Source organism: Solanum verrucosum, unplaced genomic scaffold (genome assembly GCF_900185275.1).
Source record: "Solanum verrucosum unplaced genomic scaffold, falcon-dt-bn FXZP01000036.1, whole genome shotgun sequence".
NCBI classification, from domain to species: domain Eukaryota; kingdom Viridiplantae; phylum Streptophyta; class Magnoliopsida; order Solanales; family Solanaceae; genus Solanum; species Solanum verrucosum.
This window is the reverse complement of record NW_026020253.1, coordinates 749,381-763,228: the sequence shown is the minus strand read 5'-3', so window position 1 is coordinate 763,228 and position 13,848 is coordinate 749,381. Positions and strand designations below refer to the sequence as shown.

Genomic DNA, 13,848 nt, shown 5'->3' with positions numbered 1-13,848 from the left:
TCCCAAGAGCTACTCACAGACTCTCCAGGTAATGCTACAAAATTGTTGACCCTATCTTTGTGATTTAACTTCTTGGACACTGGATAGTACCTTGCTCGGAACACATCCGTCAGTTGGTTCCATGTAAAGATTGAGTTATAAGAAAGCTCAGTGAACCATAATGCAACATCGCTTGTCAGTGATAGAGGGAACACTCGTAACCTGATGACATCCATATCTAAGTCTGGTCTACCTACACAACTTTTTCAAACCACCCTTAGCTTGGCTAAGTAAGCATGTGGGTCCTCTACCACTTGCTGTAAGCATCTGCATCAAGCTACTAGTCACCATAAATGTGTGCCCTGGTGGTAGAGGGGGTAGGACAATAGGTCCATCTTAGTCTACTATATTGTCGTTGCCCCGATAGTTATATTGTTGTCATTTGCCTGTTGGATCTTGCACCCTCATTGCATTTCCCAATTGATTGTCAACTAGAATTTGATCGTCCCTACCAACTACCTTCGACTGTTGTAACTCAACTGCATCATCTAGATTTCCTCCGATCGAATTAACTGGGTCCTCTGGATTGTTCATTCTTCGCAAAGTGCGGTTCAACTCTGGATCGTAAGGAGTAAGTGGCTCACCCTAAAATAAAATTAGGAAATATTTGACTAACGTTCAATAATGTAGTTAAAATAAATCTAAAAGCCAGAATTCCCTGGCAGCGGCGCCAAAATTTGATATGCTCAAATTACACTTCCCTAAAGAAGCTTAAGCGATCGTTATCAAGTAAAGAACCCAACTTGTAGGTTGGGGTCGATCCCATGAGGAAAATGGTTTAGACCTTACTTTAACCAACAATTATATTCAATTAGTCAAATTACTTCCAGAAATAAGTAATTAAATGAGGGAGATTTGCGAAACAAATTGTAAAAATTCAATAAGTGGTCAATACACAAAAGTCAATTTTTGTTGTTATCAAGACGAGAGAATTAACTAGCGTATACATGTTCCCCACATGCTCATAACGGAGTAATCCTAGTAATAACAATCCTTTCCTAGTAGATCGCATGCAAAGTGGTAAGTTATGTATCTCTAAATCCTAGGTCCGGCATCTAGAGAATTTCACCCCGCACTTTGGTCTGGCTACGTGTGTATAATTTACTAACCCTTACCTATACCTCATATTATCCATCATAATCGATGTTTGACTTAGTTATTACTTCGTACCAATCGACACTAGATTATTAGATAGTATCACACTAAATCTATGTTGATAATTATTTTCTTGTTAATTACCTCCTTGGTCCGGCAAGTAGTAACAAGCCGAGTTCTAATATTGGCTATAGTTAAAAAGACTTCTAAACGAAAGAATTATCAATGCATGCAAAGTACTAGTCAAGAATTTCTTATTTACTATTCATACTTTTTTAATCGCTGATTGTTCCCACAACCCTAGTTGTGGATTTAGTTACCCATATTAGCAAGATCACAATTCATAGTTTTAGACGGAGAATTCATGAACTTAAGTAAGGAGAATAATAAATCCAGAAATTCAACTTGAATTTCACACCCAAAATCTTCAAAACGATCTTAGGAAACCAATAATTGGTAGGTTTGCAAATTAATCTCCCAAGTCACAAAGTAAAACTAGAATAATAATGTCTAACCCCCAAAAACGGGGTTTATATACCCTATTTATAAAAAACAAGTCCTAAGTTCAAAAGGAAACAGATTAAGGAAAGTTTGTTCAGGCATGCGTCTTCATTCCACGAGACTGACTCATAAACCGTCAATGGATCTACGGTCCGTGAGTCCCTTCCGTCAGCCAGGACTTGGAAAATATTTCAGCATCCACCAATCAGCTTCTCTGAAGCAAATGACGGAACTGCAGTACAGACCGTAGATCGTCAATCCCCCTCTTTTGCTCCACACTTGGAATCTTCAAAAATCATGTACTGGAACCCTTACCGTATCAATCTACGGACCATCAATGGCCACCGTGGTTCCACCCTTGGTCAGATTTCCCTGATTTTCCTTCCATACATTGCCTGCTGTTTTACGGTCATCACCCATAGACCGTCAATGGACCTACGGTCCGTAGATCACTTCCGTGAATGCACCTTTTCTGCATTTCTTTCAGCTGTCTCTTTACTTCTGCGCTTGAACATCTTTCCTGCAAAATATGATAAAAACACATAAAAACCAATACAAATAGGCCCTAGATACACACAACTTGTAAGTGAAATGTATTAGAAATACCGTAAACTCACGGTATATCACTATGCTTCAACTCTTGCAATTGAATGGGCTTTTCAGTGGTTTGGCTCATGAGGATCCCCATGAGCATATTAGAAACTTTGTGGATGTATACGAACCGTTCTCCCTAAAGAACATTTGTCAAGAGTCTGTCTAGTTGAGGTTGTTTCTGTTCTCTTTTATAGGGGAGGCATGTAAGTGGTTGGCTGAATTACCACGTCAATCAATCACTTCTTGGGAGGAGTTGGTCACTGCATTTCAAATGCAATTTTTCCTTCCCTCGAATATGATGACTCTTCGAGAAAACATTTAGAGCTTCAAGCATCTATAAGGCGAGCCAATTCATGGAAATTGGCTGCGATACAAGAAGTTGGTGCTTCAATGCCCAACCCATGGATTGCCTAATAACATGTTGTTGCAGTATTTTGACCGGAGTCTTGACTCGATAAATAAGGGTGTTGCTGACCAACTTTCTATGGGAGGTTTGATGCAGCAACCTCATGTGATAGCGACTCAGCTCTTGGATGGCATGACTACCATAAACAGGGTGTGGTATACCCGTGAAGACCAGGTCTCCCCTCTCATATTTAAACTAACCAAAGAGCAGATGGAGAAAGATCAAGAGAGTCCCAAGATGATGAAACAACTTGACATTTTCTCTAAAAATATCATGGGAGCTGGTGCTCGAAGTGTCAATGCCGTGAGTGTTGGGTGTACTAATTTGGATGAGTCTAAGTTTGAGGCTTTGTATAATGAAGAGGTGAATTTCCTAGCCAACCAATGTGGTGGTTATCGTTCAAACTACCTAAGGCAGGGTGGTAACCAAGGTTGGAATAGGGATGAAAGTTGGAAGGATCGTGATCGAGAATGGAGGGATCGAAATCCAAATAGGAAGGATGGGGAGAAGGATAGGTATGTACCTCCCCATGAGCACCAAAAGCCAAAGGATTTGGCAGGTGGCCGGTCTGAGGATATGTTTTCTCGTATCCTCAACAAAGTTAAGGGGTTAGACAAGATTTTAAAGGAAATCAAAGAAGATGTGTCAACCCTTAGCCAGACCGTTACCTCCCTTTCAGTATCGATCAAGTAGTTGGAGACCCAAATGTGTCATATATCATCTCATTTGAACCCGAGACAGCAAGAGGGTTTGCCTAGTGATACTATGGCCAATCCCAAGAATGAGATTTAAGTGTGGACTTGCATCGTGCCACAACGTTAACTAAGGTGCTGCTTGGGAGGCAACCAAAGTTTTATTTTCTTTCTTTTTAAGTTTGAAATAATAGTGTGTTGATTGTGCAGGTCAAAGTGTGGAAAGTGTTTTAAAAGTGTTGTTAGGCGAGCTAAACGTCCAGTCGGTGAATAGCTGAATAGGTCAGCGACCCCGACCTAGCCCGCCGTTGGACTCAAGAAAACTTTAAATTGGAGTTTGTAAAACTCGGCGAGCCCAGAATATTATTGGCAAGTCGCCGACCAGGTTAGCGATCGCGATCTAATCCACTGTTCAGACCCCCACATCAACTAAAGGTCTTATAAAACTCGGCGAGGTAAGTGACCAGAACTGGACAGTTTTTAAAAGGCCAAAGGTTTAAACTTCCAACTCCTTCACTTTCCCTCACGTTTGAACTTCACAAACTCACATCCGCACTTTAGTTTCTATACTTTTTGCATTCTTACCGTGTTTTATTCATTGGAATTGTGTTCAGAGTGGATTACTTTGCCGCCTAACATTTTAGTCTTGATTATTCAGCATTTATGTTTGGTTTTCCGAACCTTGAGTTTATTTTCAGAATTTTGTACTCATTTGCAATTAGTTTATCTTAGTGATGTGTGTTGGGCCTCTCTGATAGTGTTAATTTGTTTTAATGCCTGTTTTAATTTGATATTCTTGCCCGTAATGTTTATAATTTTGAATTCTCGTAATTTTATGCCTTAAAAATTTGTTAAACCTTGTGGGATTGTGCTTGCATATTGTTGGGTCTAGTCGGATGAAGTCTAAGTAACCCGTAGTTGTTCCAAATAATGTAATTTGCCTAATGATAGAGTGGGTGACGTCATTCTTAAGGGCAAAAGTCATCAAATGGCTAATTTTGGCAAATTTAGGAGAAGTCTGAGTATCTCGGGGTAATGGGTCTTGCTTTAATTTGAGTAGTGCATGCTTTGATTTCGTTTTCAGTGGCTGCGGGGTTGAATTCAAGAAATTGGGTGGAAAGTAGGCACATTGGGTCATTTGGTGTGTTGGGTCGAGCTCGTCAAATCACTCGGCAGTTCTCTAAAGTTCCCTATCTCACCTCTAAATTCATGCTATACTTGTTGTTTGACTCTGTAACTTTCAGCGAGAAGCTTGAAGGCACTCGACGACTCGCCGAAAGTCTTCTTGATCGCCTTTGTCTGCACTCCTGAGCCTTAAATTGCACTGTAACTTTTGGTGGGCTAATACTTGCTCGCCGAATGTTGTCATTGATTCGCCAAAAGGTCTTCCCCTCGCTGACATACCAAATTTTTCTGAGAATTTTTAGTCAATCCTTTCGGCGAGCACGATTTAGATCACCAATGTGATTCAGAGACTTACCTATCGATTCGGCGAGTCTATCTGCAATTAATTTTCTGTGCTCTTAATTGAAATATTTATAACTTCTTCCCGATGTTTTGCAGACATCGCTAGACCAAAGGTTGCAGGTAGGAACATGCCACCCCGAAAGAAAGCTAAGGGGATTACACTCAATGAGGATGCAGCTGCATCCAAGGGCAAGGCCACCAAACATCCCACAACTGCTGGGAAAGGTGAGGCACATGCGTCACCAGAGGCCAGCTCCAACAGTGACGACGTCTATGCTACTCACTGCACCATTTCTGAGGGTGAGCACTAGGAGCCTCAAACTGTAGCTTCTGATGATGATGAGCTGGTAGCGGCACAGAAGGCAGAGCTGCGGTCAAAAAGGATGAATGATCCATCTAGAATCAGGACTCCTCAGCCTACCACTATTTCTCCTCCAGTTACAGCACAGGGAGTGGTCCTAGCACCACCAGTACATGGTCCTCCTCCCAAGTATATGAATATATTAAAGACTAAGGGGCAGAGGAATATCATAGAGGAGAAGAAGTTGTCAACTGATGGGGTAATTGACAGGTACCCAGAGATTATGAGCTATTTAAAGGCTCATAAATTCTAGATCTTCACCAAGCCCCATGACCCTTACATTTCAAAATGGGTCCAGGAGTTCTATTCTACTTATGGAGCCTTGATACCTCAACAAAAGAAGCAAGCAGTTGCATTTAAACCGGTTGATTAAACCGTTGATTATGTAGTGATTCGGGGAAAGAAGGTCAAGTGTGATAGTGAGGCTATCAACGCTGTCCTGGACTGCCAACACATGATCCGGATTACCACATTAGAAAATATGAAAAAGTGGTTAGCTTCTCTCATATCAGATGGTTCCCCCAAATAGCTTGAAATTAGAGCACCTATCGAGAAGAAGGATCTAAACATAGCTGCAAGGTTCTGGTTTGGCTTCATCAGTACTACTATTATACCATCCCAGAGCTAGTTGATTCTCCGGCATGCCAAGGCATCCTGTCTGGGTTGCATCATTGATGTGACGAGGCTCAATCTAGGGATGGTTATAGCACAAGAAATTGTCATAAGGGCCAAGCAGCACCAGATCTCACTTTCCATCTTGGTGTTGGTCACCGAACTATGCAAATGGGTTCGAGTTTTGAGAGATGCAACGAAGGATGTGGAAGTGATTCCCACATCCTCTACTGATATCCGAAGGATTGAGGCATAATATTTGAAAGATGAAGCAGAGAATAAGAAGAAGAAGAAGAAGAAGGTAGCTCCGGTGGATGTTTCCCTAGTTGTGGACACAGACTCACTATCTGTAGAGGCAGTTTTGCCTACTCGGACCCCTGGGCATTCAGGTACTTCTTGTGATGTACCTTCTGACATCCCTAGTTCTTCTGTTGTTGCACTGCTTCCTAAACCTGTTGTTGTTGTCACCCGGACCCCATTTACTCCGGATAGGGGAGCTTGCCCATTCTGTCGATCGTCAGGCTGCCAGACTCAAGGCCTCCATTTTAGGTATGATTCAGACAGCCTTGGCTGATGTTGTGACACTATTGAGCGCTACCATTGACTCCCTTGCAACTAGGATAGCGGTGTGTGAGCATGGCCAATGGGCCACCGAAGAGGTGACGACTTTAAAAGCCGTTATTGTTGTGTTGAGGAGCAATGTGGATCAGCTGAAGTCCATCGACATATCCATGATTTTTGGGACGGTGGAGATCCTAGATGTACCAGATATCTCCGGCTACCACCAGAGATGAGATTATAGTGGATCAGGCAGTTGATCCTGAGTCTGAGGTGGAGACGGATGAGGAGATGCTTGAGGTTGCTAAGGAAGCTTCGTATGAGGGCCTTACTGAGACCGAGGAGGCCATGGTAGATACAGTTGTGGAAGATTCTTTGGCGGATACACCCTTTGCTGATCCTAGTGCAACTACTGTTCCTTTGAAGTAACTCCGGGCACTGATGCCCAGATAGATAGAGTGACTAAGTAGATAGGATCCTTTCGTTAACTCCCTCTCTCTCTTACTTTATTTTAACTTATGGATATTTTTGTTTGCATTTGAAGACAAATGATTTAATTTGTTGTGGGGTGAGGCCCACCTTTTGTGACTCTCTTATTTTGTGAATATATTTGGGTTTTGAGCTATAATTTCTTGTTACATTGTTTTTGTGGATGATTGAGCTTGTGGCTCCTTCCTTTTTATTGTAAATGATATTTGGACCCTTCTGAAAAAAATTATGCCACCTCCTGTTTATGTTTGAATGTGGTTGTTCTCTTGCAAATTTGAGTATCGGTCTTAATCAATACTGATGATTTGAATAGTGCTCATAATCGAACAAAAATAAATATGCAGCTATGATGAGGGCAAATGAAGTTGCACGACAATATGTGAACTCTTTGCATCTCGTTGTGACTAGCCAGCTATCAAATTGATCTCTTGTGATAATTATTGTACACTAGCAAAAGTGTAGAGTCTTGTTTGACATTGGTGTCAATGCCTTGTGTGATGAGCTAACTGTGAACCATGAATGATGACACCTAGAATTTGCCCTGTTGGTCTGGTTGACTAATTGATGCAATCTCTTGATATGATCTTAGGATACTTTGAAGAGTGTGAAAAAATTTGACATTATACCTCTTTTGTGGCCTACCTTGTGAGTGTGTGAACCCCGTTTAAGCACCCTTTGAGCCTTAGCCTTTTCTTGAAAAAACCTTGATGAAATTGTGACCTTTCTTGACCCATTACCCATAATCCTCATGATTTGTAGTTTGTTTGAATAGCTAACTTAGGCCCAAAGCCTAAGTTGGGGGTGCAGTGAAAAGACAAGGTAAATCAAGAAGTGCAAGAAAGTCCCCTTTGACCCGTGGTTTTCAGAAAAATGGAAACCCTCCATATAAAAAAAGGAGAAAAAGAAAAAAAGAATGAAAAAGTTGTGGAATAAAGTTGTGAAAGTGCAAAGAAAATGGGGTGTCCAAGAAATCCATGGAAGATGAATAATGGGGTGACTATTGAGCAGGAATGAGAATGATGAAGAAAAGGAAAGAAAGTGTTGTTTACACCGCATATCATGAAGATTACATCCATTGAGCCTAAATGACTATACCTTTGCACTCAGCCCCGTTACAAGCCTTGAAAAGACCTTTTTGATCTTGAGTGAGCTGAAAAAAGGGTTGATTGGAAAATATGGGCAAACTAATAGGTGAAGTCATGCATTGTGTTCATCTTTGTGAGTGTGAGCATTGCATTTAATTTCGGAGCTTTAAAATTATGAACCATTTTGTGTGAATATGGAATCATTCTGTGTGACGGAATTTGAGTACCTTTCTTGAGTTTGAACTTTCATTTGAAGCAAGTATTGTGAGCTTGAGATTCTTTGATATTGGTAAGTCACAACTTGAATCTTTGAGTGCATAATTGATCTTTGCATGAGTAAGTTGAGTCTTCTTGTGTGCATTCATGATTGAGTCTTGTGTAGCACTGTTTGAGACATCCTTTTTGAACTGTTAAACTTGAGTTTTACTTGAGGACAAGCAAAAGTTTAGGTTAGGCGTGTTGATGAGTCTACGATTTGGACTCAATTAGGGCTTCATTTTAATAGATTTAGTGTCCTCAATGGCATATTTTGTGCCAATAACTGATGTAAATCCTTGATTTTCAGGCATTTGGATTGAGGAACAAAGCATGGACACGAATGAGCAAAACGTAACAAGGCAACTAAAAGAATGAAGAAAAGAAGGCCTAAGGATCGCCTAAACCATTGGGCGAGTAACCGAATGGCTATGGTCTCGCCTAATGTTCCAGTGTGCCAAGCCTTGAAGGAGAAAATCAAGTCGGTGATAGAAAGAAGTAGTTGGAGAGTTGCTGAACGGTTCCGTGATGCAGTTTTATATCGCCAAAGTTACGGAGCTTGAAGTTGTTGAAGGCCAAAGCAAAAAGGCGATGGAATTAAGCAAAGGGTGGATCACCGAGTGGATCGGCGATCCTGATGTATGGATGAAATTATGCGTTGTTATCATCTCTGTGAGTGTGAGCGTTGCATTTTTAATCCAAAGATTTAAATTGTGAACCATTGTGTGTGAATATGCAATCATTCTCTGTGTGAGGGCGTTTGAGTACCTTTGTTGAGCTTGAACTTGCATTTGAAGCAATTATTGTGAAACTGAGAATCTTTGAGTGCACAATTGATCCTTGCGTGAGTAGGTTGAGTCTTTCTATGTGTATTCACGATTGAGTCTTATGTAGCACTTTTTGAGACATCCCTTTTGAACTGCTGAACTTAAGTTTTATTTGAGGACAAACAAAATTTTAAGTTGGGGGTGTTGATGATTCCACGCTTTGGACTCATTTAGGGCTTTATTTTAATAGATTTAGTGTTCTCAAATGCATGTTTTGTGCTAATCAATGATGTAAAATCCCTCATTCTGAGGTATTTGGATTTATGAACGATGCATGGACACTAATGTGCAGAAAGGAACAAAGCAAGCTAAAAGAATGAAGAAGTGAAGACCTGATGATCGCTGATGTCATTCGGCGAATCGCCAAATTGCCACCATACCGCCTAAAGTTACAGAATGCTGGAGCTAAAATAGGGGTAATTTCAGCAAGTAATAGTTCCATTCGGCGTGTCGCCGATCTATTCGGTGGAGGACAACCAGGTACCCAAAAGTGTTGAAGAAGATTCAAGCAAGTGTTGATGGGCGAGATAGAAGGAAAAGGGGTGAATCAAAGAGTTATTCGGTGATCCCAATCTCGATCGCCTAAAGTTACAGTAGGTAGACCAAGAAGAAGTAAAAAATGAATGCGAGATGAAGAACAATCGGTGAGTCGCCGATCTGTCGGCAAAGCCCGACTTACCTCGCCGAATTGTCTTATACAGTGACACACCAAACTTGTTTAAATTAGTTTTGTTTAGAGAGAGAAAGTCATTCAGAAAATAGAAGCAATAGAAAATTCAGAGCAAAAACATCACCATTGTGGTTTTCAAGGGTCTTTAGAAAGATTCTTGGTTGATATTTTGTAATAGAGAAGAATTTGGTAATTTCTAACTTTCAAATTTCAATTACCCAGCTGTAGAAAATATGGTAGACACTGATTTTCTTATTTTTTCTATGAGTGGCTAAAACCCTCTTCTTGGGGTTTTGACTATGAAGCCAATTGTTGAATTTTACTAAGTGGGTATCATTGAATTGCAAATAATGGCGTTAATTTGAAGTGGGTCTGAGTTGCTTTGGTGTTTTGAAGTCGAGTTGCATGTTCAGTGTAACAAGTTCGGTGTTGTGCGCTAGCTCGAGAGAGATATGTAGAGCCAAAGTAGAAATCTTAGCATCCTTAGTAGTGGGTCACCGTGATTTTAGCTCGAGAGAGTGAAACATGGGATCTATCATTTTTATCCAGCTCGAGAGAGTGGATTTGATGAGGACCAAGGTCTGGGCATCTTTCGGTTAGTGTCGTAGTTTGAGAGAATTCGACATAGAAAAGGTAATTGCTCGAGAGAAAGTTACTTTACATATGATCCGACCTACCCACGACAAATTATCCTATTGCTAGCATTGATATTCACCCACTAAGTTAAAATTCGGCAATTGGTTGGTCATTACCCGAAGTTTTATTTTACTATTTGATCGTTTCATGTTGAAGTGTGAAATTGGAGTGATAATAGGATCCAGATAATTGAAACTAAAGCAAAGAAGGTAAAATACTCGCTAAAAGGAAGAGATTGCTCTCATATCTTCATCTTCGAATTTGAAGGAAAAACTACTCTATGTGGGATTCAACCTTACTCACTTAGTTGGGTTCTTTTACTACTTAACAATCGTTGACACTTAGTATTGGATGAAATGCCCTGATACGTTAATCAAAATGGCGCCACTGGTGGGGAAAATGAAACGATAAACCTTCACCAAGATATCATAAATTATTCCCACGGGATGTTTGATTGAACAGTCAGCCATTAGGAGTCTCAGTGTAGTTGTTTTTTGTTCACCCAACCCCAGTTGTTTGTATATCGCATAGGGCATCAGGTTGATGCTTGCCCCCAAATCGCATAGAGCTTTAGCGAATTGGAGCATGCCAATGGTGCAAGGAATGGGGAATTCCCCGGGATCTTCTCTCTTTTTTATCAGCTCCTTAGTCATAATTGAATTGCAACTAGGGGAAACTTCAATTGTCTCAAAATCCAGGATCTTTTTCTTTGTGACTAACTCTTTCAGAACTTGGCATATCCCGGCATTTCTAACAATGCCTCTACAAGGGGGATATTAATTGATAATGTCTTAAACACTGACAAGAACTTCTTGAACTTCACATCTTTTTTCTTCTTCTTTAAGTGTTGGGGAAATGGGGGAGATATTTTGGTTAAAGGTTGCATGACTTTTGGAATTTGAACGTGTTGTTCCACCTCCTTTTGTAGTTCTTTGGCAATGCTTTGATGGGTAAGTAACTCTTCTTCCTCCATGTCGTTATCTTCTTCATGCTTTTGAGCATCTTCATTTCTCATCACATTACCTATTGCCACCTTTACGCTACGAATAACCACAACCAGCCCTTTATCGTCATCTTTCATCGTCATATTTGGTTTCAATTGAGCTGATAATAAACTCAATTGTCCTTCAAGTATCTTGATGGCATCATCATAAGAGTTCACTTTATTGTTCAATAATGAAAAGTCATTTTTCATCCCTTACAACAAAATCATCTAAACCTTCAACTTTATCAAGTTTCTGTGACAATAAGTCATTCACCCGAGGACTGCTTGCACTCTTTTTTGATTTTGGGCTCTCACTCGATTGAGTATGGTTCTCATCATGATCATCTTCCCTTTTCCAATAATCATTTGCTCAGCCTAATCTTTGTAGTATCTCCTTTGTTTTTTTTTTTTACATAATTTGTGTTGATTTTGTAGGAGTTGGATCAAGAACGAGACAAAAGTGCTATTCATGAATCACCAAACTCGTTGGGTGAGAACAATTTGGTCCTCCTTAAGGACCTCAAAAATAGGGCTGACACTCTGAAATATTTGGCGGGATACCTTCACCATTCAGCGGGTCGCCAATGTGCTTAAGCGACCCGACTTTCCTCGCCCTTTTTCTTTAACTTTGATAACATTCCCCAAGGATCATCTGGCGATATTATGAGTCCATTCTGCGAGTCACCAAATTGTTCGGCGACCTCCTGCATATTCGCGGCTCTTCCCTTCTCTGAGAGTGCAGCCCACTGGAACTAACAGCGATCTGAAGAACATTGGATGCATCGCCGAAACATTCTGCGACTGGTTCACCCTCTCCACAACTGGACGCTTAGTGAAGATTCCTCATTACCATATTCTATTAGCTTAAACACTAGAATGTTATCATTTCTTGTTAATCTTTCTTTATTATTCCTATTTTGTTTTACTTGCGGTGATGCCCGCTCTCTACCCACATTGAGGACAATGTTGAATGCTTTTGCTACGGGCTGGCAATTGGTTAGTGAACCCCCTCCTCTTTGTGCCACCTCTCTTATTTATGTTTAAATGTGGTTTTTCTCTTGCAAATTTGAGTATCAGTTTTGATCAACATCGATGACTTGAAAAGTGCTCATAATCGAACAAAAATGAATGTGCAGCTACGATGAGGCCAAATGAAGTTGTATAGATAATATGTGAACTTTTTGCATCTCGTTTTGACTAGCCAAGTATCGAATTGAGTCTCTTGTGATGAGCATTGCACAATAGTAAAAGTGTGGAGTCTTTTTTGACATTGGTGTTAATGCCTTGTGTGATGAGCTTACCGTGAACCATGTATGATGACACCTAGAATTTTCCCCATTGGTCCGGTTGACTAAGTGATGCAATCTCTTAATATGATCTTAGGCAACTTTGAAGAGTGTGAAATAATTTGATATTATACCTCTTTTTTGGCCTACCTTGTGAGTGTGTGAACCCCGTTTAAACACCCTTTGAGCCTTAGCCTTTTCGTGGAAGAAACTTGATGAAATTGTGACCTTTCTTGACCCATTACCCATAATCCTTATGATTTGTGGTTTATTTGAATATACAACTTAGGTGAAAAGCCTAAGTTGGGGGGGTATGGTGAAAAGAGAAGGTAAATCATGAAGTGCAAGAAAGTCCCCTTTGACCCATTATTTTGAGAAAAATAGAACCCCTCCTTATATATATAAAAAAGAGTAAAAGAAGAAAAGAATGAAAAAGTTGTGCAATAAAGTTGTGAAAGTGCAAAGAAAATGGGGTATCCAAGAAATCCATGGAAGATGAATAATGGGGTGACTTTTGAACAAGAATTAGAATGATGAAGAAAAGGAAAGAAAGTGTTGTTCACACCACATGTCATGAGAATTACAACTATTGAGCTTAAATGATCATACATTTGAACTCTGCCGCGTTACAAGCCTTGAAATAACCTTTTTAATTTTGAGTGAGCTGTAACAAGGGTTGATTGGAAAATACGGGTAAACTTATAGGTGGAGTCATGCATTGTGTTCATCTTTGTGAGTGTGAGCGTTGCATTTGATTCCAGAGCTTTAAAATTGTGAACCATTGTGTGTGAATATGTAATCATTCTTTGTGTGAGTGCATTTGAGTACCTTTGTTGAACTTGAATTTGCATTTGGAGCAAGTATTGTGAGCTTGAGATTCTTTGATATTGGTAAGTCCCAAATTGAATCTTTGAGTGCACAATTGATCTTCGCATGAGGAAGTTAAGTCTTTTTGTGTGCATTCATGATTGAGTCTTCTGTAGCACTATTTAAGACATTTCTTTTGAACTGCTGAACTTGAGTTTTACTTGAGGACAAGCAATTTTTTATGTTGGGGGTGTTGATGAGTCCACGATTGGGACTCATTTAGGGATTCATTTTAATAGATTTAGTGTCCTCAAATGCATGTTTTGTGCTAATGAATGATGTAAAATCCCTGATTCTCAAGTATTTGGATTTATGAACGATGCTTGGACACTAATGTGCATAAAGGAACAAAGTAAGCTAAAGGAATGAAGAAGTGAAGACCTGATGATCGTCGATATATGTTATTCGGCGAATTGCCAAATT

General features: G+C 40.1%; 2 protein-coding genes across 2 annotated transcripts in view; one reads left to right on the top strand and one right to left on the bottom strand.

Moving 5' to 3' along the window:
• The window catches only part of LOC125833101 (tetraspanin-2), a 136,254-nt gene that overhangs the window by 46,432 nt on the left and 75,974 nt on the right, over positions 1–13,848 (top strand). The window lies entirely within an intron of this gene.
• LOC125833109 (uncharacterized) lies at positions 10,629–11,374 on the bottom strand. Its single transcript, XM_049512256.1, has 2 exons — positions 11,091–11,374; positions 10,629–11,049 (listed from the first exon to the last, which is right to left on the bottom strand). The coding sequence occupies exons 1-2, from the start codon at positions 11,372–11,374 to the stop codon at positions 10,629–10,631; spliced, it is 705 nt and encodes a 234-aa protein (XP_049368213.1).